A 25182-nucleotide genomic window follows, 5' to 3' on the forward strand; every position below is an offset into this window, starting at 1 on the left:
TTACAAATTAGTTGCAAGAATTTTGAGAAGGTTGTTGCACAAACAATTTGATCCTCAGTGTTTTTCTTGTTAGACCCCGAGAGCGGTTCAATCCTTTTTGGGAGCCATGCTGTCTTGGTGGCTCTATTCATAATCCTGAGTGGATAGCTTCTGGCTATAAGGCGTTCATGCATTGCTTTGTATGTTCGTTGATTTTTTTACATTTTTTTTATAAATCTTTTACAGTTTCTTCGTAGTTTTAAATATTGTCAATGGGATGTATGTCCCCTTTGATAACACAGGCTATTGGGGAGGTTTTGTTATACCCCTCACCAGAGGGCTGTTAAGAGTCCAATCCTAAGTGGAAAACATGCTGTCCACCAAGTTACATTAAATCTCTTGGAACTGTCACCCTTACACTACCTCACAGCCTTGACAAAGACCAATTTGGTCGAAACACGTGTTGACTTTGTTCATGGAACAGACCATATTGGTGTACAATAAATGTCATACAATTTCTAAAACAACAATCTCAAAATAAAAGCAGCAACCTCATGCTTATTAAAAACCACTGCACACTATTATCTGTGTTAAGACTCATTTACATGCGCTCCACGCACAAGCCCTATCAGTATCACCTCTACAAATCCAGCGCCAGGACTGACAGGGTTGCCAACAACCCTCCTTCTCAAAAAAGTCCTCTCTCTAGTTGACACTCTGGCCCTGCCGCTAAGGAGAGCACACCTTGCCTATCTGCTCTCAACTTTGAGTGTGGAGGCCTTTACTCCCTCTGGGAGTCTCTGGCCTAGTGCAGGTGCCCTGCTTTCTCTGGGTAGATTATGGTTTGTTTTCTGCACCCACGGTGCAAGGCATGATGGGAGTTGGCAAGGATTCCTCCCCTAATGCCATCCTTGAAGCCAGCATTGCAACGTTTGGTGGCACCTGGTTCCCTTGATCCTTTCACCATCCCACGCAGTCGTGCACAGGACTTCATCAGAATGTGCCAAGAGTTCAGACGTAGTCTATTTTTCTTTTACTTATGCTGGACATGTGCAAAACTTAAACATCTTCCACTTAATGGTTTATATCATGCATTACAACCTTCTGTGATAGGAAGTTAACAAGGTTTCCCACTGCTTGCGTGACTTCCAGAAAACGGACCAATTTTCTTAGCTCTATAGGGCAAGCAGATGTGTTGTCAAACCTGCCTAGTGTAAATGCTACTCTTCAAAAGCAAGATGAGGAGGAGTTGCTGAGATTAGCAAGCCATGCCTTTTATAATCTGTCTCCTGCCTGGCCGAGTACATGTTCTTTCTATTCCCCTAAGCGTTTTCTGATTACCTTTTTCCGAGATGTGGCAACAAAAGAGGACAAGACACGAGTTGGAAGAGTGGTGGGGGCAATTGATCACTTTTAATGGTTGTGCGACTTCATGTCCTCCTTCCTTTTAATAAAGCCCTTTCTTCTACGTCCGCTACAGTACTCGTATACATTATTTCTGACGGGTTGACTAAAATTCAGAAAGGAGCAGAGAGGCATGGTTGGGTCATGAGTGAATGAAATCGAGGATTCTTGGGTGGGTTGCTATCTTTTGTTTTGATAAACCAGAAATGCCCACATTTTGGGGATGCCAAAAGGATCTACCTCGACTAAAATATGGAAGAAACTATAAGCAAAGAATGTTACTCCTGTTTCCAGCTTTGAATGAAAATGTGGCTTTGGAGCAGGTACAAGCAAGAACTAAAACCACGGCGAAGCATTACATGAAGAATTTTACAAATTGTGATATATTTTTTTTCAAGTTTATTATAAAAGCAATGTTTTTAAATCATGCCTGCATATATTTTCTTCGAAAATCGTGAAATTAACTACCTTTCTCTGGTTTGAACAGCATTTGACGAGCTTGTTGAAGCATATGGTGAACAAGCCAGAGGACTTTTAGATGGAGGAGTTGATATCTTACTTGTAGAGACTGTTTTCGACACTGCTAACTCAAAGGTGAGCATGTCTGCAATGTTGGAAAACTAAGTTGATTTTTATTTTCATTTTTAGAACAGAGAGGGTCAGCAAGATCCAAATACAGCATCCTGAAATCCATACACGTGAACATGCTGTACTGCAGCTCATATATTTCATATATGGATATGCATAATGTATCTAAAACTACATCATATGTATTGTCAAGGCCAGGGGATCAGCAGACAACTCAAAGCCAAGGTCTTCAGTTAAAGGGTCTTTAAATGGAAATGCTAAGATATTAGGTAGAACTGTGAAATGTGGTAGGAAACTACAAAGTAGCACACATAATCAGGCTGTCTGGGGGATGTAGTTAATCAGTCCTTTACCCACTCTTTAGCTTCCATCAATTGCCAGCCAAAAAGTCAGTCAGTCTTTTGGTTATAATTTTCCCGAGCACTACATAGTTTGCTGTTTGGTGTGATGATTGTCTTTTGTGGAAAGTTTTCAGTTTTATCTTTTCTGGGTGTATAATTGAGACCATTAGCCCTTGAGATCTAAGTAATCTAGTCGGATATCGGACATAAGGCTTTGTTAAATCTGTGTCAAGATTGTGCTGGGACCTTGGGTTGCAGCCATAACCCCCTAGATTTCAGTGCTTGGGACTCAACAACCCTGGTAGTTCCTTGCCCCTCAACTCCTTCTGCACAACCACCACATTCTCCTCAGTCTATCCTCCTTTCCCTTCTTATGGATCTCACCCCTCCTCTTCCTTTCCTTCTCAACAACTCATTTACTTTTTGTATCTTCTAGCTCACCTCTCTATGGTACTGGGCTGCCTTTCTTATTTTACTGTTTAGAGTTCTTGCGTCTTGTTTGTTAGTAGTTCCTTGTTCCGCCTCACCTTCCTGTCCCTCTTATCTACCCATCTAATTTTTATCCACCTCCTTCCCTTCAGTTCCTCCCTCCTCCTACTGATTCTTTTCCCTTCTTTATTACCACTCCACTCCCTCTGCTCTCCACTACCTCCTTCCCCACCAGCACCATCTGTCACCTTTCTCCCTCTACCTTCATTGCTGCACTGCACTCGCCTGCTCATTACGCCTCCGACTCTCAGCTTTCACACCAATCTCAAACTAGTCAGTCCTTTAGTAATCCACCTGATGCTAGTATAATTGCAGTATGATATGATTTTTTATTTGTATTGCGCTCGTAAACAAGTGTTTCAGAGCGCGACAAGGCAAGGGAGGGGACAGGGGAGAACACATCAATGTCCTTACTAGCCCCAGTGACATTGAGAACGCGCAAGTGCATGGCACAGGGAAAGGGGAGAAAGTGCATGAAAGGGGGAGAGTGGAGAGTGCGGCGTAGAGGAGAACAGATAAATAATAATAAATACAAATAAATTGATAATAGAGGCAATAACCAGTGGTAGTGCAGCCGACAAGTGCAGTGTTTACGGCAGCAGACTGGATAAATCTGAATAAGTGCAGAAAAGGAAGAACATGGGGGGGGGGGGAAACAGTATGGGTACAGATACAGTCCCCATTTCAAGGGGTGGCCAGGTGGCAGTGCAGGAGGGTGGCAGGGTGAGCAGGTACTTGGGCCCAGGGGACAGAGGGTGGCCAGGTGCACAGTGCCAAGAGAGCAGATCAGCAGGGGAGCGGAGGAGTGAAGGCAGAAGCAAAGAGGAAGGTCTTGAGGTGCTTCCGGAAACGCAGATGGTTCTCCTCATGTTTTAGAATTGCAGGTAGGCTGTTCCAGAGGGAGGCCCCAGCCAAAGACAGAGATCTACCCCCAGCTAGTTTCTTTGAAAAACGACTAACCATGAGGGAGTTAGAGGAACGAAGTGCTTGAGAGGGGAGGTATTTACAGAGGGATAGCTGAAGGTATTTTGGACCCAGGCCCCAGAAAGCCTTGTGGACAATGCAGAGGGTTTTGAATTTGATTCTTGCATCCACTGGGAGCCAATAGAGAGAATTAAAAGCTGGAGAGATACGATCCCAGGGCTTGAGGCCAAGGACAAGTCTTGCAGTCCTGTTCTGGATTAGTTGCAGAGAGTAGTGGCAGGTAGATTTAGGAAGAGGCTGTTGCTATAGCCCAACCTGGAGAGTACCAGAGCTTGGGAGACAGTGAGTTTCTGGGGAAAGGAGAGGAAAGGCAGAGTACCTCTGAGGAGGTGCAGTAGGAAGTTTGACTTTTTAGAGACCTCAGAGATGTGAGAGGAGAAGGAAAGTGTGGAGCCAAAGATGACCTCAAGGTTCTTAGCCTCGCAGGTGGGGGTAGGAGGAGGGCCAGAGAGTGAGGGGAAAAGGATGGTGGAGGTGTGCCGATGAGGAGGATCTCTGTCTTGCTGGCATTCAGACAGAGGTCATTTGCGGCACACCAAACTTGAATGGCAGTTAGACACTCAAGACTCAGTATTACTTTCATCTGGGGATAGGGGTCCGCCAAGTCTTGTGATTGGGTGATTTGCAACCTCCAGATACTCCATATTTGTAGGTATGCAGTACTAATGCCCCGTAGTCTCAGATGTCAAAGTGGGTGGTGGGGACGTGATCTTTGTTTTTGTTCGGTGTCTGCAGAGCTCAGTTTAATCTTCGTGGTAAGTGTTTTTTGTTGTTGTGTGCTGGTCTTCTTTTTGGGTGCTCTAGCAACTCCAACTCATGGGGTCGGAAAGCGCAGTATGCCCTTATTGTCTTGGTTGAACATGGTTCTTGCTTTGAATTTCTACAGCTTGTAGGGCCCTGCTAAAGCAGCCAGGCAAGCATCTGCAGAATGGTAGTCACACTACATTTCCAATGCATGTTCAACCTCTCCACAATCAATTCTCTAAAAACATGCAAAGATTTGTCTTGTAAGCGGGCTGGATGAGTACTGCAAATGTCAGACTTTCTGGTAAATACAACTTTTTATAGTAAGATTAGCCACATTTTAATTTTCAAGCCTTGTCTACTTCCCAAGATCAATTAATCTTTATATTCTGTCCCTCAGGAAGAACGATTGTCGTATTTTCAGACCATTTTTTTATTCCAGTTGTAACCGCTCATACAAAGCACAAGAGATGCGCTTAGCTGACTTCAAAAGCTATGATGGATAGGGGAATTTTTGCTCATGACGTTAGATGTCCCAGAATTATTCACATAAATAAGACATTCAGAGGGTTGTTTTGAGGGGTGACACTCCTTGCTAGGGGCACATTCCAATATGGGTTTCAGAAATGGCAGAATTGGTTTTTAGTTCTAATTGTGTTTTTATTTAATAACCCATTTTAGCAGTATGTATGTGGGTCGGCTGTGGGAGCCAAATTTGCTGTAGTATATGCTAACATGACAATGGGCAACTGGGAAGAAATCATGGTTTCGAAGGACAACGTTATTATACAGAGCTTTCAAGTTTCCTGTGGCTGTGTGTGAGAAGCCCACCTAGTTCTGGTAAGACATGACAAAAAACGGAAAAGCAAGTGGGAGAGTCGGATAGTCTACGGACCTTCCTAGGCGAACAATCTAGTTTTCAGAGATTTTCTGAGATCCTCTTCCTTTCATAGAGACTCTGGGAGCTCATTCGAAGCCTGTGCAGTCAAAATGGGGAATGACCGACCATTTCCACGGGTTCTATTGAACCGGTGGATCCTTAGGCTACAAGCACCAGAAGATCTCGGCGTTCTCCCTGGTTTATAGAACTCCAGCTTCTCCCTCAAGTATTGAGGGGCAGCTCCAAAAAGACACTTATGTCCCAGCGTAAGAATCTTGAATTTGACTCTGGCGGCAACCCGGGAGCCAGTTAAGTTCCCTGCAAGCTTTTGATACTGGGTCTCTGCGTGCAATGTTGCACACTATGCGCACTGCATCATTTTGCATCTTCTGAAGCTTCTTTGTACTTTCCATGCTGGCACCTCCAAGTAGGGAGTTGCAGTAGTCAAGCCTTGGCAGGATAATCGCTCGGACCCATTTTTCACAATATTTCTTCAAGACCAGCAGACAAATCTGTCTTAGGACTCTGAGATAGTAATTGGACTTCTTGATGTAGTTGGCTTGGGCGTCGGTATTGAGCGTGGCTTCCATGTAAGTGCTGAGGATTTTAACCTTTCTGGTTACGGGTAGAGGGCCTCCATCAATGCTGAAGCTGGCGTATTTCTGTCCACGACCATTACGGGCATGCTTTGAACCGTAAACCATAAGTTCAGTTTTACTGGCATTTAAACAGAGCCAGTTTGCAGACATCCAAACTTTGATGAGTAGGCCAATTTCATTTAACTTTTCATGGTCTACCGCATAATCTGTATAATTTGCAAAGAAAAGCCCCAGTTTCTCAATTTTTTCACGTAGTGGCTGGAAATAAATGTTAAAAAGGGATGGGCTAGACAGGCCCCCTGTGGCACACCACACAATTGGCTCAGTCTGAGGAGGCATCTTCCCAATGGACTCTGGCATTACGACCACAGAGAAAGGATTCTATCCAAGTCACGGCTTCCTGTGAGAAGCCACTGACGTCAGTCAACCTTTGCAACAGCCTTTTGTGGTCAAGTAGGTCGAAAGCTGCTGATAAATCTAATAAAATCAGCAGTCCCATGCCACTCCTTTCCAAGACTGAAAGCATATTGGTTTGAAGATCTAACCACGTGTTCTCGGTCCCTTGGGCACGCCGAAAGCCGAACTGTTTATTATGAAGAAGGTCCATGGCTTCTACATAGGATTGCATTTGTATGGTGGCCACTTTATCAATAACCTTAAGAAGAAAAGGAGTATTGGAAATGGGACTAAGTTTCGTAGGATCCTTGGGGTCTAGCCCTTGTTTTTGTATGAGCAACGTGACCACCACATCCTTGATGATCGCAGGGATCAAACAATGTGCAAAGAAGGCATTTATAAATCTGCGCAGAAATGGCGCAAATAAATCATAATGCTCAAGAATGAATTTTGAAGGTAGCAGATCTCCAGAATAACGGGTGGGGTGCATATCTTTAAGTATTTTGACAACCTTGTTTTCTGTTACCTTGGAGAAGCAAAACAGCAATGGGGGATTTTTGGTTTGTCTCTTTCCTCCAATGGTTTCAACGAGGTCCAAGGCGTCTAGCTGATCCAGGTCTTTCTGTGTTCTGGCCAATACTAATCTGATTTTATTGATTTATCTGCAGAAGCTTTTCGAACCTTAACACAGTCGTCTTTGTCTAGGTTTATGGTTTGGTTCAGGGCATTTGGTTTTTCCCAAGTTTGAACAACCTGAGGAGCTCTGTAGTTTCATCACATGCTTTAGTAATTTGTTCATTATAGTTATTCTGTTTTGCCTCCTGTATCTTGAGTTTATATTCTCTCTCCCTTATTTTCCAATCCTCCTTATTCTTCAATACTTTATTTTTATGCCATTATGTTCGACCTGTTTATTCTTTTGTTTAAGCAAGGTGAGTTCTGGAGTAAACCACTTCTCGTTGTTGGGGCATTCCCTGACACTAATCGGAGCAAACCTGTTTAACAGTAGTTCAATGTGCGTATTATAACGCTTTTGCTAAAGAGTTTGGGGAGTCTTTGTACATAGTATTGGACATCCCGGCTACTCAAACATTTGGCCAGGTCGGCAGCTTTAATTGTTCTATAGTTTCTTCCGAGAATTTTACGTTTTACCTCATGGCTGTGGGAAAGAGGTTCTGCTAGTTTCACTAAGCTTGTGAGGAAGAAGTGATCCGACCACACACAAGGAGTGGTGCACATCTGTCAAACGTACCATTTGCCAGCCAATCTAGGGTGTTTCCCTTTGTGTGAGGGGGCAGAATTGTATACAAATATGTTCATATTATTCAATGATTGTTCCACATCCATGGCTCTCCTATCTCTAGGATCGCCTTTCCATAGATTTAAATCACCCAGGAGTTAGTTTTCTGCAAGGGGGATAAAACATGAATAATATTTTATTGAACAGGGGCATTTCCCCAGGCGTTTTATAAAGCAGTATAAAGTTAATGCTATTGTGGTGATTTGGTGTGATTTTGGTATGTAAAATATCACATCCGTCAGTCCCCCTTGACCTCCTACATGTCAAGGTAATTTTTGCAGATGATGGCGACACCACCCCCATGTCAAAGTATCTGATTTTTACTGAAAAAAAGCATACCCTGGGCAGGGCGTGGGGGCCACCTGTTCTATTATGGGGCCGTGAGAGTCAAGAAGCCAGGTTTCGGTGAGGCACATACTATCAATATTATTTTCTTCTATGGATTTCGGGACTTGTATTTTTTTTCCATCTGAAATTTAAGAAAACGAAGAGCCACATTTTCAAGCAAAAACAGGACAGAATTGCCTACTCGCACATGGAAAACCTGAAAGCTCTACATTGTATAATATTGGAAGGGTAGCTGTAGTTATTTTGAATGCTTTATTCCTTTTCTTAATGTACTCATTTAAATCTGAGTTTTAATTCAAACTTTGATAAGAATGAAATCACGTCCTTAGATTTGAAAATCAAGGTGGCCTAAAAAGAAGTAGGAACCACCATTTTTAGAATGGAGGCCTCTGCGAATTAAATGTTGTGTGCCCTACCAGCTATGAGGAGTCCGAAATGAAAGCCGTAAACAAAGTTGTCATGCTTTTGGTTAAAGAGTTCTATTAATTTAAACGGGCTGAGAAAATGCCTCTCTGACCCTGCTCTAGGAGGAATTTCTCTACCTAAATACCAAAAACTAAGGATCTATCTTTGTCAGGATTTCGGAAATCAAAAGCCGTCCTCGTGTCCCAAATGTTCTATCCTGAACCTTGCACTACAAACTAAATAATAAAGTGAGAAGGGAAAACGCCTTTAACCTGGTATTTGCAAAACGTGGTTGTAAATAAAATATAGCTTCTCCAACATAAGTTTCTCCATGGTAACAACTTTGGTTCCAGAGGTTGACGCCCTTCCCCTGGATTCTTCAATAGGATGGCAGTCTTAAGTGCAAAGCTGTTTAGCCTTGTAAGTTTCCTTCTTTTAAAAAGTTCCTTTGTTCAATCAAAACTCTGTCCTTTCTTGGGATTTCTGTGCCAGTTTGCAATTGCCTGGTATACTCTGCTGCCAGGACTACTTATGCATTTCCACTTGCCTGGATTACTTATAGCAGTCTCTCTTTGCATTCACTATTTTATATATATCCTTTCCTTGGTTTGGTTTGTCTTTCAGTGTTAACTTTCAGTGATTCGGTTTGTCTTTACAGGGAAAATGTATCGACCTTGCATGCACTCGAACATTTGTAGGGGCTATATTTGTATTCTGCCTGTTTGATTTGTCAGTCTTCTTGTTCTTTCTGTTTCTGCTGTTCTATTAAGTTCAAAAAATGTTGGGCGCGATCGCCGAAATGCCCCAATGTCCCCACTTCGCTTGAGCTGACTCACCGCTCTGTGTGGTGTCTTCGGTCCTGTTCGCTCTTACAGTGTAGCTCTGCAGCTTGCCTTCCACTCTGGACGGCTTTGACGTCTCCCTGGTTTCTCCCGTGGCTCTGCTCCTGCATGAAGGCTTGCTTCCAAGTCCCGGTGAGGGTAACACTGCTTCCTCCAGCTGCTGAATGCCCTGGAATTGTCTCATGGTTCCTGGCATTTGTGCGGCCCTGCTTCCTCACCCAACGGTTCATTCCCTCGTTACTGGCGAGCCCCGTGGCTCTACCACACCGACTTGTGCCCCCAGCTTTTATCCAGTTCTACAGGAGACACAACGTCTTTTTCTGAGAAGCCTCTCATAATTTGGTTCCCATTTTTAAGTGTTCATCGCACAGGTGCTTTCACAAAACAACTAGCACCCTCATGGAGCTTGAAGCTCTTGCTGCTCCGCATCATCTCCTTTGTCTCAGTACTTGAGGTATTTGGAGTCCGTTGACATTAACTGATGTATAGTTCTTGGAGAGTCTTTTTTAATAATTCTGTATGAAATATCAGTTCTATATGAAGGGAAATTAAAACGGCAAACGTTTTTCTTTGAGCTTTTACTTTCAGACCATGGGCGAGAGTTTGGCCTTAAGTGTGTTGGGAAAAGGTTTCTCCATTTTCCCTAAAAGAGGGAACAGATATATGGAAATGGGCCATTAGGGTATTGGGTATAAGGGGGACTTCCTGATGGGCAATGAAGCCAAGACCTCTCACCGGTGATTGTCTCCTCCCATGTGATCTTTCCTCATGTAGCCGTGCCAAGGGTCAGGATCAGGTAGCGGCTGCCATCCCCCTGCCATATGGGAGGGGGGGTACCGCGGGGGCAGCTGTATTGACTCCATTGGATTCATCAGACATCCACCGAAGAAAAAAACGTTACCTGTAAGGGCTATTTTTCATTGCAAATTGATGATGGAGGGGGGATATCAACAATGACTAGGTATTTTAAATATGTTTAATCACTTATTGAATTATCATTGAATGGCATGAATGCATCAAAACAGGAAAACCCTTGAGACCAAGTGTTGAAATAGCTAATGAAAATTTGGTGAAAATAGATAATGAAAATGTGATCAGATAGATCAGAGTAAGGACATCAAAGCTTGGGGATCCTCAGTAGACATCTTCACCTTTGTTTAAAAAAAGGCTTCTTTATTTGTTTTTTATAGCACGCCTAATAACATACCAGAGTTCGGTTTCTAAGCACGGATCCGGGATTCGAACCTCTGTTGCTCTGCGTGGTCTTGCTTCCAAGACCAGCGAGTTGCCCCTGTGCTACCCTCCGTTCACAGAATTTAATGGGTAGCAAACGCAACATTTACTACAATATAGCATAAACACTGAACCTTAACAAACCGCCTTTCCTGCACAAACAAGCAAACATGCGTAATTGGCTACACATTTATTTTAAATTATGTGATTGTTTTAATTTTCAAAACTTGTATAAATCACATGCAATCCTTATGAAATAACAAAATGTAAACCCTAAAGTAAGGATTGTAGATGCAATTCAGAACATGTAGGTTATGGATTGGTGTGCGCTTGACAAACTATATAGGCCTTACTGTTCAGTATCTGAAAATCTCGATTTCAGGGATTTCGGAACATTTCAGAGCAATACGGAATGAGGACAAGAACTATGCAGTGGTTCAACATTTGTAAACCGCAGTAGTGATTAACTGGACTGATGTGCGTTTGCCAAAGCATTGTTAACCCCAATGTCGGAAAAGCAAACCAGAATTGGACTTTAGAAAAAATTGAATCCAGTATCATAATCTGCTTCAAAACAACAAATTTGTTATAAACTGGTGTCTGTTGTATATTTGCCCGAACTTGATGAACAATTATTCTGGATGGCTTTTTTTATTTTTTTACTAAATGAACAAAATAAATTTGGAGTATGATTAAGTAACATTGTAGTCTGGCTAATTCTGGTTCGATAGCACAACGAGTAGAACGCTCGCTTTGACATCTGTGCAGAGCCTGCTGACACAGGTTCAAATCCCGGCAGGGCCAAACTCATCCTTCCGAGGTCGTAAATGAGCACCACACACCCTGGGTAATAATAAGCAGCACTCAGATAACTGAGGGTTCGTAGCGCTATATAAATGCTAAATTATTATTGTAAATGTTGATGCTGATATTGCTGATTGAGCCTGTGGATAATGTTGCTATACTTGCAGGTATATTTCACAATGGTTGCAGTCAAGCCAGTAATTCTTGGACTCCATATGAAGACTAATGGTAGGTTAGTTAAGGAACTACTGGGAACTAGTAGACTTTTTAGCTATTCCACATGGCACCTTGTCAGCATGGTTTACACTTGGTAAAAGTAATACTGTTGCCAGCTGACTTTATTCAAACTTTGCTTCACTCTTTCGAAACATGAAATCTCACGGCTCTGACATCATGAAAAGGAAATAGGAATCACTAGCTCAGTGAGGATATACATAGGAAACACTGTCTGCTTCGCCCTTTCAAATCTGCACTGCACAAGCATGTTAAAAATGCAATTTTGTACAAGTTGGCCTTGGTTGGCAATAAGCGGATAACCTGCTGATACTCTCCTTGCAGACCCAATGTGTTCGGTTTGTTTTACAGTATAAGTATAGCACAGCATTTGAAATGGATTGTGTGTGGGTATGTATGTGTGTGTGGGTGGATCTGGCTGTCTAAAGCTCAGAGAAGACATCTGTGCAATACTTCCATAATGAGTTTTTAATTATATTTTAGTGAAAATTAGATGATGTGCATTTTTTTAAGGAAGGTTGTATTTTTTTACTTTTGCCTTGATTTATTTAATCATAGAAACATGTTAGTCAAACAATCAACTGCCCCAAACAAAAATGCTGAACAGGATAACAGTGCAAAATTCATAAAGTAGTAGACACTAATATCATTTTATATCCAATGGTGCCATGGTGATGACGGGTAAAATTAGTTGCATTATATATATCACCTTCAAGATCGAGAGAGAGCAATAACTGGAAACCACCTGCTGCATAGGTCTATACGCCAATCAGCTTAGTGGGATGGAGCACCAGTTCGAAGTGCCTTCCTGTTGATGGAGCCCGCATATCCATCGTTCCTGAAAGCATCATGAACTTTAATCTGGAACTGGAACTGTCTATCTCACGTTGACATATCCTTGATTTTACATGACACTGTCGCAGGTTCCTCATAAGTATCCCCTGCATCAGAATAGCAGGCAATGTCCCCCTGTACCAAGCATTGGCACTCTATCTGCTCAGGTGCCGGACTAGTCCAACCAACCTTGTACAACTCTTTTGCAGTTTAGTATAGCCTAACGGGCTCATCATAAAATACATCTCTCCATAAATCAAGGATCGAGGGGGTGGGGGTGGTGTGTGCCCATGACGGGTGCATAAAATCCAACCTCTCCGTACCATACCTGGTACAGGAATATGAAGCATCTGGATACATGCTGCTAAGCCCAAACAGAGTGTAGTAAACCAGCTAAATAAACTTAGTGTAGCAGTTTGATTGTATAATTATAAGAGACCCACATGCCTGCTGACATGTAAAACCATTGATCCTTTGCTATCTGAGCACCCACCGTCCTCAAGCGAATGCTGCCTTCAACCACCCCTTTCAGGCCACTTAATATAGCATGGACCTCAACCAACTGTCACCTTGTATAGCAATAATTAAACCTATGAGAGGAAAGGATCTAGGCTGTTAAGGAAAGGTCGGAATGTGAGAGCGCAAAGTCGTCTTAGAGGAGAATGTCCAAAGAATATGTGCCTCCCTGGGACTTGAAGGCTTCCAAAGTTATAAACGTTCCTTTCTTATGCATATCTTAAACAAACATTTCATGCCATTCTTAAGCATAGGATGCATGATTACCTTCTCATATGTAATTGGTAAACCTGCCACTCTGGCAATCGGATTGAAACCAAAGAAAGGGACTGCTCGTCCCCACCGCCCCCCCACTCCTTGGCTTGTCTCCACCAAGTGTAACACGTACTTGGAAGAAAAATATTCATCTTTTTTGCTTCAGGAACAGCTATCACCTACTCTAGGTAAATGTGCCTTCGGTCTGGTTGTGGTGTAAACTAATAGGAAGCCTAATAGGCCTCCTCAATCAGGTAATGCCTTTTCGGGTTCGGCACTGTAAGAGCCCCCTCCTCCCTGCCCATGCTCATACATCTACACCTGCCATTGTACTTTATTTGATTTCCCAGCCCAAATTAACCTGACAGAAGGGAGCGTATTTTTGTGAAAAGGCCCTTCTGAATAATATCTCGAACATTCAGGAAAGGGTATAAAAACTTAAAGTACAACAATTTTGATGCGAGATTGACTTTCAGTTGTCACTTGGAACCCTAAAATCAACCCAAATGAGTTAATAAATGGACCAACATGTAATTACTCACAGATATTTTGCTTGCACGTCCACCGAAATAGTGGTGGCAAATATCTCAGAATTACTTTGGGCTCTATTGGGTTTGAGAATCAACCAAAGTTGAACACATCTTCCATAATCTGTGCCAGATTGCACTCAGGGTGTCATACAAAATTGATATCATCTGCATAGTGAGATGTATATTTTATGTGAATGCCAGCATAGTGCTCTGCTCTCGTAGCGCTCCTTTAACTGGACTTCAAGCGTCTCCACTGCCAAGGTAAACCGCATGGGAGAGATGCCTGTCCCAATGGAAAACCAACCGAAACCTTGTGGTTTTTAAGTACTGTGAAGGCATCATGAAGTACGACACAGACAATAGACTTTAAGTTTAAATAAAGGATGTTTATTTAACTGAAATGTCAGGATAGTTGAAGGCCTAACTTGCCCTATGCTAATATGGGATTTCCCTATCGGATAAAAGTAAGAAAAGTTTGTGTCAAAGAGTTCAACTTCAAAGTCTGTTTGTGTCCAAACCCTATCCTTGCCATAAGTATATTAAACCAATATGTAGCGATGTCAAACTCAAAAGAAACCATGTTTAACTCAAAGATCTGAGTTTCTTCTAGCTCACAGCTTTCTCTCAGCTCCTCTTCCCCAAGTGTAAGAAAGTTCCATGAGAGAAAAGTCTCAAAGGGTACGTTCTTTAGTTCAAGGCAATATAGTTGCAGGTCAATCCTTGGGGTTCCCTTCCCCAAGTTTTAAGTAGCACAATCCAGAACAAAAAGGGTCTTGGGATTCTGTTCCCAAGACAAGAAGTATAGTTCAAAAGTGTTGAAATTATTTTGTTGAGCTGGTTTTGTAATGTCTTTAGCTCTCACCAATTAGAATTTTCTGGTTTAGGTTCAGTTGTTAGACCACATTGTCCACCCATCACAGGTCACACAACGAGCGTCCCTGGACTTCTTAGCCCAACATACAAGTTCCTTGGCAATTGCTCTGGTGCACCAAGTCACCCTTACTTGACTCTGCTCTGTTGGTTTCCTGGCTTTTAGGGTGCAATTTAATATCCTTTGTCTCTTTCTGGATTGCCTCGTGGCCCTGCAATCATGTATCGCACACCCTTCACCAAGTAGTTGTCTTGCCACACTGCATTCATCCATTAACGTTCATTGTTCAGGCTTTCTTTAGTCTTTATTTTGGTCAATTGTAAGGCTAGATGTAGTTCACTGTGCAACACGTCTTTACTATGATTTGAGTTTCAATCCAGAGTTGAAAAGTATTCTTCTGTTTCTTAATAAATTGAAGTTTGAAGGCACACTTGCATTGTTTCAAAATAAAGATGTTTTCGAGTTCGTAATTCAATGTTTATCTGTCATGCTACGGCCATGGAAGCATTGGCACAAGTGGAGATTCCAGCAAAGAATGTTGAATACTCTACAGCAAGCTGGAGTTGTGGTCCTGTCCTCACTCATGATGGCCGCTGTGTCTATAACATACCGTGCCATAGGCACGGTGCGTTGTATCCGTCTCTCAGGAACTCGCTGCTGTGATCCACAGTTCCTTTTGTTGCTACCTCGTTATCTTAGCTACTTTACCGGTTCTCGGCTGGTTGCTTCCCTGTCCATCCTTTCTGTTCCCCCTGCTCTCCCTTACTAGCTCGTTTTATAACTTTCTTTTCTGTCCTTGCACCCGGTATTCTTACACCGGTTATCTCCTGCGTTTCTTCCCTCAGGTGCATGTTAGGGAGACTTCTCATTCTATGGCTAATTTCCCTTACCTATAGAGTCCCCCAGCAGCTTTGCTGGATTTGAAGGGTTTGTTTGTTTCTTCTGCTAATTGTGTGACTCTTTTTCCCACTCTTGGACATATTTGCTATGTGTGTTGTAGGCAATTTTTGTGTGTTTAATGTCTGTGGGGTTTATCTCACCCTCATAGGAACCATTTTATACACATGGGTTACACAGCACCCTCCGTGCAGTAACACAGGGGTGTCGTAGTGACCCCCAAACAGACTCCTTACCCTGGGACTGACTACTGTCTCCCAAGGCATATAAAGTCCCCATTGACTTTACTAGTCACTCTTTATGAACAAAACCTGTACAACCCATCTTAATATGGAGGTACTGGCAAGGGTTAATAGTTTTTCCCTTATATCCATTCTCGAGAGGGTACCGTACAGTCCCTCTCTCAAAGGTTTCTGGCTGGGGGCAGTGGTTACTACCAAAAATATTCGACCGCAAATATTTCCCCATGGGATTTTCCCATTGTTCGAGGCTACCACATTTACTGACAGCCTCTAACATACCGCCGTTTTATTTTTATCTTAACATTACTCCGGTAGGTTTTATTTGCCAGAACATTTATATAAATTCTTTCTCGTGTCTTTCTCTAAAATCCTAACCCAGGTTGGGGATCCTTTGTTCGTCCTTTTGGCCAAGAAGCCCTCCTTTCGGTGCCACTGAGTCTGGGGTGGAACCATTGTGTGGGAGGGTGAGTTGGACCCCTGGAAAGGGTTGCTTCAGCAACCCATGTCGCACTCTGCTCTGATAGGCTGGAGGGCCTCCCACCAGGATGACCACTCCACTGTGTGAGTGACAGCTAGGCTGTATGAATGGGGATCTTTTTGCATAAAATCAGGGTCCTGAGGACTGGAAGAGCAAGACGTCGCCACTGGAACTAAGAAGCCAAAGAGGAGAGAAGCCAAAGACCTCTGCACCAACTGAATCACCGGTGAAGCCCTGCTGCAGCGTCTCACCACTTTTCTCCACACGACGAGAGAGGAACTTCATCTGCAAGAGCCTTCTTCCCTTGAGCTGGTGGGGCCAACCAGTTTGCCAATCGCCTTGCTGGACCTGCCTTGGTCGAATCGCCAGTGCCCTGCACTCAGAGACCGGATAGCCAGGCACTCGTCCACCCGGACAGTGATTTAAAGCAGCGTACCTTTTATTTCATTTGGCAGCACTGCAGCTGGTTTCATCCCTGGGCAGTGCAGTAACTCAAACCTTCCTCCACGACGAGAGTCTCTCTTCCTCTGCTAGATCTCCCGAACTGCAGGAACTACCAGGAACAACCGCCACCGCAGGAGCTTCTTCTACATTTTAAGGTACTTTGTTCCGCCAGGCCTCCCTTTTCATTTGGTAGCGCTAAATGCGTTTTAAATCCTTTACCTACCTGCTGGTTTGGCCGCCCCTATCATCTAACATTGTCTTTCACCTTCTGCAACCACCTTTTTGAATCGTTTAACAAAGACTTGACTGCAGCTACAAGAACATTTTGCTCCTGGGCTCTTTGCCCTGTACCACTGACTCTGGCACAGGCCTATTGACTCTGGCTAAATCTGTTACAACTGCCTTCTCTAGATTGCTTCTTAACTAGAACTGTGTTGGTGCACCTAACTCTTATAACCACCTTTTCCTTCCCACTTTTAAAACTTGTGAAGTGCCATTTTGCTTGGTTTTCATTTAAGTATTATACATGCTAAAGTACTGCCTTGCCTAAACTTGTTCACAAACTTATTGGGAAGTGTTGCTAGGGTGCCTAAGAGTATATTCCTGTATAACTTGTTCTTTCTTTCCCTTGTGAGAAATTGCTAGTGTCATTTGTGTTTGGTTTTCACTGTGCCGTTTTGCTCAGTTTTCACTCTTGCTCAAACTTGTCTTTAATTTAACCAGGGAGTTGTGTATACTTTTCTTGACTGATTTTAACTTGCTTTAATAACTGTGATTAATGTGTTGAATTAGAAGTGTGTAAAATAAATATATTTCTGAGGCTTGTGGAATCTGCTTAGATCACATGCTGTGCATAGGCCGACATCTAGTCGCAGCTGCAGAGTATTAGTTTGTTTTTCGAAACTCGAAAATGGGCGTCGACCTAGGGCGTGCCGGTAATACTATCCCTACTGTGACATCCACTGTACCCATGATCCCTCATGCGTGTAGGAACTTCAGATTGTTTTTTTCCACCATACTTGTTGGAAGCATAGTTGGGGAGTTACCTGGCTTTCATCCATTTTGTCATAATTCATCTAAAATTCCCCGTTCTTTAAATCCCACGTCGAGTTTCCGAAGATAAATGCCGGTCCGAAGAACGAACAGCCGTCGAGACTGCACGACAGACTTTGGGCCTCGGAAGGCCTCTGGCTTCGGCCCTGCAAGTAGGGAGAGTGGGGGGTGGACATACTCACACTCGTTTATTTCCTACATACACTCGCCCGCTGCCATAGAGTAACATATGGAGAGTACTCCATTTAAATTTTGCCCCAAGTGCAACCGCAAGTTCCCTTGGGTAGATGAGCATAACACTTGTAATCTCTGTCTGCCTAGGGATCACCCCGAAGCTAATTGCTGAGCGTGTAAGCTCTTTAAGGCTCAAACACTAAAGGACCGCTCCACTAAACGTTGGGCCCACTATGCCAGGCAGCTCGAGGCCATGGATGCGGTGGGTTCCTTCAGTGATGGCAGTAACGCCACTGTATCGGACGGTGAGGGCACAGGAGTGTTGATAGTCACCCAAGCGTGAGTCCCCGGCCTCGGAGGATTGTCCAGAGGGGCAGTTATGGGGACCACTGCAAAAATATATTTTGCACAGAGCACACCTAATGGTTCAATTCTTGGTGGTGTTTAAAGGAAGGTTAGTGGGGTGCTGGGGAGAAAAACAACCTTGACACACTAGGTTGTATCAATCTATGCGAAACCAACAGATGTCCATAAACTTATGGAACTATCCCGTCCCTTGCACACCCTTTCTATTGCATACACAATCAATATTAGTTATTTTTACAGTAGTCGTTGAAAATAATAACTTGGAAAACCAGTTTTTAGTAAAAAAAATTCTGTATTCAAACAAATTGTTACTATAACTCACATTTTTTTCATTTCACTTCAGTGTAACTAAACATTCACTTCTGTATTTTAAGCATACTAGAACAAATGTAGTTATCTTATGGCCCTATTGGTCCTTTTGGGTAAACAAGTCAGTAACATGAAAACTTTTTCTCGACGCGTTTCGGGGTTTAGATTGATCCCCTTCTTCAAGAGATGTTCACCCACTTTTGCACAGTCTTTCATTTGATTTTTCTTCAGCAATCACCTATAACATATAATGCTATAATTAGATTGTAGATTCTGTATAGATACTATTCAGTCATGTTACCATAATCCTCCTCACACTAGTGATCATATGGATGTTCACTTATATCAAAAGTTTAGTGTTAATTAACGAAGCATGTCAATTATCTTTAATTGGTAAGTCATCTAAAAAAAACTAAAAAATAAGCTAACTGTTTAAAATAAGGAAATCAGTATGTCTCTTATAGCAAGAGACAAGAGGATAGATTCTATTCATGCACAGTCTGATGGTATTAAAGAAAAAATGCAATTACCTTGGAGTCTATAGAGGCTTGCCTTTCCTATTTAGGTAGATGTTATAGTCTAGTTCCAGGTCGGGTGGGTAAGGACTGTAATCACAGACGATCCCCAAATGCTCAGGAGCTGCCCCTATAACGTATATTTACATTTTTAAGTTATGGTTGTACCCATTAAGTTAGTAAGTTGGGAGTTAAAGTTTTAGATGTTAACACGTACCCACTTCCAAATGGGTATGATCAGCGGCTGCTTATGTTCTTAGTTCAAAAAGAGTCACTCCTAGGTGTGTATCTAATGGGGATTAAAAATCCATAATGTTTAACAACTTCTTAGCTATGGTGCAGCAAGTGCACCTAAGTCAGTCCTTCCTAACTCACCTCTCCTGCTTGATCTTTGTGTATCCTCAGGGGAAGCCACTCTGCACCTCACGATGCAGGTGTTCCGACGACAAAATGGTGGTTGTTTATATTGTGACGTCATAGCGTGATGACGTCATGGTCTCATAGCGTTCGTGTGTGTCGTAATGATGTCCGCGTGTGACGTCTACGTTCCATTATTGGGAAGTCTATGTTGTATGTCCCAGGTTACTCATTAAGCCAACTATGAGAAGAATAGGTAAAATATCAAGTGTGTTTTTAAATGACTGTTTATGACTCAACTCTAATAGCGTTGTTACGTGAAAAATAGTGGTGTGCAAAATCGTAGTGCTCATCTAATTTCAACAGTCAGGTAGTCTAAGAGAATTCATAATGGAAGCATCTCAATGATTATATTTTGATGATGGTAACATGCTCACATTCTCGGCTTGATGTGGTTAGTCACTTTAATTATTCTCATTTGTGGTGATAAAAATAGAGGAACAATATCCAAAAAAGTACACAGAACCTTGGCACATTTTATCAATTCATGATGTTCAGAAAGACAAACAGTATCTAAAAATTTTCTCAGAAAGAGTAACGGTATTTAAAGAGGAACAGTATCTAAAGCTTAGTCGAGGGTAAGAGGATTGACTTATATTGATGATCTCTTACTGAAGATATAATCCTCATGCTTACTGAGGTATGGTCGTCGGACGAAGGAACTGACCTCTATCCCCAAGCAGCACGCTTAGTCGGCTCCGGCAGTTCTTTCCACGTCTGCCTCCGAGTCTCGACGCACACCCTCTAAAGCTACAGAACCTTCCCAACCCACTGCCGAATCTCGGCGACAGGCGCTGAAAGATTCTGAGAAGGCCAAACATTCAGGGAAACCTTCTTCTACTCACGGTAAAGGGGACAAACAGCAGAAAAAGTCATCAGATAAAACATCTGTACCCCAGGTCCAGAAGGACAAGAATAGATCTTCAGATAAAGATAAATGTAAGACCCCTGACCCTGTCACTAGACCTAAACTTATCCCTCCCGCTCCACAGGATATGGGACAAGAGGAACCTCATCAAGAGGTGTTCATCCCCAGTTCCAGGGCATGGAGCTCTGATGACATCGACAGGGTGATGACAAGAATGGCTTCTTTGGCTAATTTCTATGAGAAAAACCCTGATTATTTTCTGAGCTATCAGAATACCCCTGACACCTCTAATCCTTCAGGATCCAAGGACCCGCAGCCTCCTAGTAAGAGACCTCGTAATGAGACTCCAGCTCAGGGCCTGATTTCAGACCCACTCTCTATTCTACCTTACCATCAGTATGCTGAAGATCCAGACATACAGATACTGGACGACCAAGCAGGGGTCGCTTATTACGGAGACGACGAGGACCAGGATGAGGAGGAGGAAGACGAGGGAGGGCCTATAGTCTAGACTCACCTATTCCCAAAGATCCACCTGTAAATGACTCCCCTGTGGATAATCAGCCACTACTGAATGAGGTCTTAGCTAGAACTGCAGAGCACTTTCAGATACACTCCAGGGGCTCACGAAGAGAGGGACTTTGCAGAGGAAATCATGGGGGACAAGAAGTCCGTTGCCCAAGCCATACCAATTCTGAAGTCTATCCAACGCAGAATTGACCTCTCCCTCCTCACCCTTAATCTCACCCGGGCAGTGAACCCCAGAATTCAAAAATGTATTCAGGGCCGCCCCTTCCGACCCACTTTACATAAGGGGTCAGCTTAAGCCCGACTCATTGGTAGTTACTACCACCAGGAAAAGAGCGGGACACCTCTAGCATCATCTGAAGCTCCCCCAGACAAGGAGAGCAAGAGGATATATGGTGTAGGAAGGAAAGTGGCTTCCACTTCCGCTTACCAAGCAAGAATCACGAATTCCACCACTCTGCTGGCAAGTTATAATTGTCATCAATAGGAGCAAGTAGCTGCCTTCATTGCCTCCGCACCAGAACCACTAAAGGGCCAGTTAGCCCAGATTGCGTCGGAGGGTAGATCGGTGTCCGGGTGCATTCTGAAAGTGACTTTTGACGCAGCAGGCAATGCAGGCCGGCTCATTGCAGAGAGCACTGTCATCAAGAGACACACTTGTCTGAGACAGTCAGGGTTCAAACTCGAGACCCAGGCTACTCTTATCGACCTGCTGGTGGAACCGAATGTCTTGTTTGGGAAAGCGGTAGAGGAGGCACTCAAAATTGCCAAAGAAGAATACGATACCTTAAGGTCCCTGGGACAATTAACTAACAAACCCACGAACCAAAGAGGGAATAATAATTTTCGTCGCTCACATGGCCAAAATTCCCAGACTGGTGTAACGCTCACCTGATATCCACAGGGACGCCACTCAGCCAGTCTGGACTTCCGACCACTTTGAACCCTTCCCTGGACTTGCTCAACCAAGCACTGGGCCTGAAACACAGTATTATCAGCAGTCAATTCCCTGTTGGTCTTGCTTGTCTGGCCCCCCCTTTTCTTCCCTGGGTCCCAACCTTCCCCCGGACCTCTCACCTTTTTTTTTTGATGTGGGGCGCTCTCCGACCTGCCTTCGATGCAGGTGTGCGTTGGGTGATGCAGGCTGGAGGGTGCCTAGTTGCTTCACTGGCACGTGCCCGGCGGACGGGGCTTGCTGCGGCTTCAGCCCGACCGGTAATTGCAATGAGTCTTACAAAAGTTCTGATGGCTCTAGTCCCTTTAATACTGTGTCTTTCTTTCTCTAGGTGATGAAGGTCTTGAGGCTGGTGATACGCTCCTGAAGTAAGTAGGAATGTGGAGCATGATGCTTATTGGCTTCCGTAGCACTAACCAATGTTCGTCTTTTCCGTGTCCTTTTAGGTGCCGAAGTAACCCAGCATGGAAGCGAGCTGAGGAGATGAGCTGCGGTGAGAAAGCGCGATGTGCTGTGCCTCTTAAATGTTTTGCGCTAACCTGATGTGTCTTTTCCCCTTTTTCAGATCGGTGGGATGCTCCAGAGCAGAAGTTGTCCGATCGACGTGAGTTCAGGTAAGGATTAAACTCTTTGCAAATTCGAGAGAGCTAAGTATTGCAGAATGCTTACTAACGTCTTTTCTTCTATTCTTCTCCCTTTTGGTAGGGCGCGGCGTGCCGAGACGGAGATGACTGCCGTAGGAATCCGCAAGACTGGGAAGAGCTGGGCAGAAGTTGGATGCTCTTCAAGGTGAGTATTGGCAACGAAGTTCTTATTCTTGCAGATGCGCCTGCGCTAAAGAAAGAAGTGGGCCTCTTCGGGAGATCCGAGCACGGTGAGTGTCACGCTGCAGGTGCAGAGAAATGCAAAGCATGTTTCTCAGGCCGGGTGTGGTTTAAATAGTCTGTAGGTATCCCAGGTATCCCTGGGCTGAGCCACACCCGAAAGACTAGACCGCTCATCCAGTTCAAGGAACTGAATTACATGGGGGCATCCATTGCCCCATAATACATTGCAAGTCCAATACTAAGTGGATCTCAGGACTGTGTGTGAGCTTGGTGCCAAAGGCGCCAAGTCTGAGTCCAAGTAGGTGTCTGGGGAGATGGAGAGGCCCTTAGGGGCCGACTAGGTGGCCGTGACCTGGCTCCAGCCTGATATGCCGGGGGGCTGGGGGCAGGAATCGTGACAAAGGGTTCTAATTACTCACAGGGGCAGGGTACATTGTGGGGTGGAAACCAACAGACTACCCAAAGTTACACCAGAGGTAACGAGGGGCCATGGTAGAGGGAGAGGCAGCCCAGGTAGATGCGGTACGCCACCTAGCAAACAGTGACGCTCCGCTCAGGGTCCCTAGTAGGGGGGCGCATTTCCACCTTCACCCAGGCATGGGAAGAGATCAACTCGGACAGATGGGTGCTGTCCACAGTGTCCGCGGGATACTGCATCGAACAAAAAATATGCTCCCTGGACCACCAAAAGATCCTTCGAGGAAATCGTCATTCTTCTCGCAAAGGACGCGATAGAACTCGTCCTGGACAACCAGGTAAACAAGGGTATTTATTCAACTTACTTCCTTGTGCCAAAAAAAGATCTGACAATGCGCCCAGTCTTATACTTACGCCCTGCAAACAAGTATGTCAAGCCCCAAAAATTTCGCATGACTACACTCCAAGAGGTAATCCCCCTCCTAAAAAGAGGAGATTACATGGCAGCATTGGACATGAAAGATGCCTATATTCATATTTCTATTTTCCCAGCGCACAGAAGATTCTTGCGCTTCCAGGTGGACAGTCAGCACTACCCGTTCAAGGTGCTGCCCTTCGGTATAGCCTCGGCTCCAAGGGTATTCACCAAGGTACTGGAAGTGGTGGCGGCACACCTACGCAGGGAGGCAATCCCAGTGTACCCTTACCTGGACGACTGGCTCATCACGGTTGAGACCCCAGTAATTTTCAGATCCAACATCCAAAGAACGATCGACCTCTTCTTTGAATTGGGTTTCTCAATCAATAAGAAAAAATCAAGCCTGGTGCTAAGCACCTCCAAACAGTTCCTAGGAGCTGTTCTAAACACTCAAGAGGGGTTGGCCTTTCCATCAGAGGAAAGAATTGGGAATCTACTACTGCAAATTCTTCAATATCAGTCCGCTCGCCAGATAAGGGTGCACAAAGCGATGTGTTTGCTAGACATGATGGCGTCATGTATTTACCTGGTTCCCCACGCGCGCCTGCGCATGCGACCCATGCAGGAATGGTTGGTGAAACAGTGGTCTCAGGCAAGTGGTCAGTGGGACGATCTATTGGTCGTTCCGCCAACACTGGTACAAAGTCTTCACTGGTGGACAAGAGTGATCCAGAGATACAGGCGGGAGTCACTCCGGACGCATCCCTGTCAGGGTGGGGAGCACACCGCCTTCACCACACAGCTCGGGGTCTATGGTCTCACACAGTGGCCAAGTACCACATCAATCTGCTAGAACTTCTGGCAGTCTTCAGAGCGCTTCGAGCGTTCGAACCCCACCTGTTGAACCTGTCAGTGCAGATCTTAACAGACAGCACGACAGTGATGTTTTACATAAACAAACAAGGGGGCACTCGTTCGCAAAATCTGTCCAGGCTTGCCCAGAAAATTTGGACATGGGCACTCAGACGGAACATTTACCTGTCATCTCAACATGTTCCAGGGGATCTCAATTCACTAGCGGACGCTTTGAGCAGAGATCCCCTCCCGGAAGAACACGAATGGTGTCTACATGAAGAAGTCGCAGGAGATTGCGTCTCACAGTGGGGTTTCCCCACTATAGACCTATTCGCCACAAACAAACAGGCAATGCCCAGGATTCGCATCCAGGTTCCCCCAGCAAGGCTCCATGGGGAACGCTCTATGGATGAACTGGTCAGGGATGTTTGCATATGCTTTTCCACCAACCCCTCGGTTGAGGAAGGTGGTCAACAAGATGCACAGGGAATCGATGACGCTCGTCCTAGTTGCTCGCATGTGGGCGAGACAACCTTGGTTCCCGCACCTGCGCAAGATGGCAACGTGCGAACCCATCAGACTCCCGTGCTGGCACAACCTACTATCCCAGCACGAAGGACAAATGGTGCATCCTCAACCCAGCTCGATGAACTTGGCAGCATGGCTCCTGAAGTCATAGAGTTTGGCCATCTCAATCTACCACAGAGATGTATGGATATCCTAAAAGAATCAAGGAAACCATACACTAGACCCTGTTAATTTGATAAATGGAAGAGATTCGTTATTTGGTGCCAGAATAAACAAATCAACCCGGTTGATTGCACTCCTTCCAATATTGTCACC

General features: G+C 44.2%; 1 protein-coding gene across 1 annotated transcript in view; it reads left to right on the top strand.

Moving 5' to 3' along the window:
- MTR (5-methyltetrahydrofolate-homocysteine methyltransferase) overlaps window positions 1-25182 on the top strand; it is a 1960411-nt gene that overhangs the window by 326032 nt on the left and 1609197 nt on the right. Inside the window, exon 6 of the mRNA XM_069607970.1 lies at window positions 1871-1977. Coding sequence (XP_069464071.1) covers window positions 1871-1977 — 107 coding nt within the window. The remainder of the gene's footprint in view (window positions 1-1870; window positions 1978-25182) is intronic.

Source organism: Ambystoma mexicanum, chromosome 4q (assembly GCF_040938575.1).
Source record: "Ambystoma mexicanum isolate Mex_15411 chromosome 4q, UKY_AmexF1_1, whole genome shotgun sequence".
Taxonomy (NCBI): Eukaryota; Metazoa; Chordata; class Amphibia; order Caudata; family Ambystomatidae; genus Ambystoma; species Ambystoma mexicanum.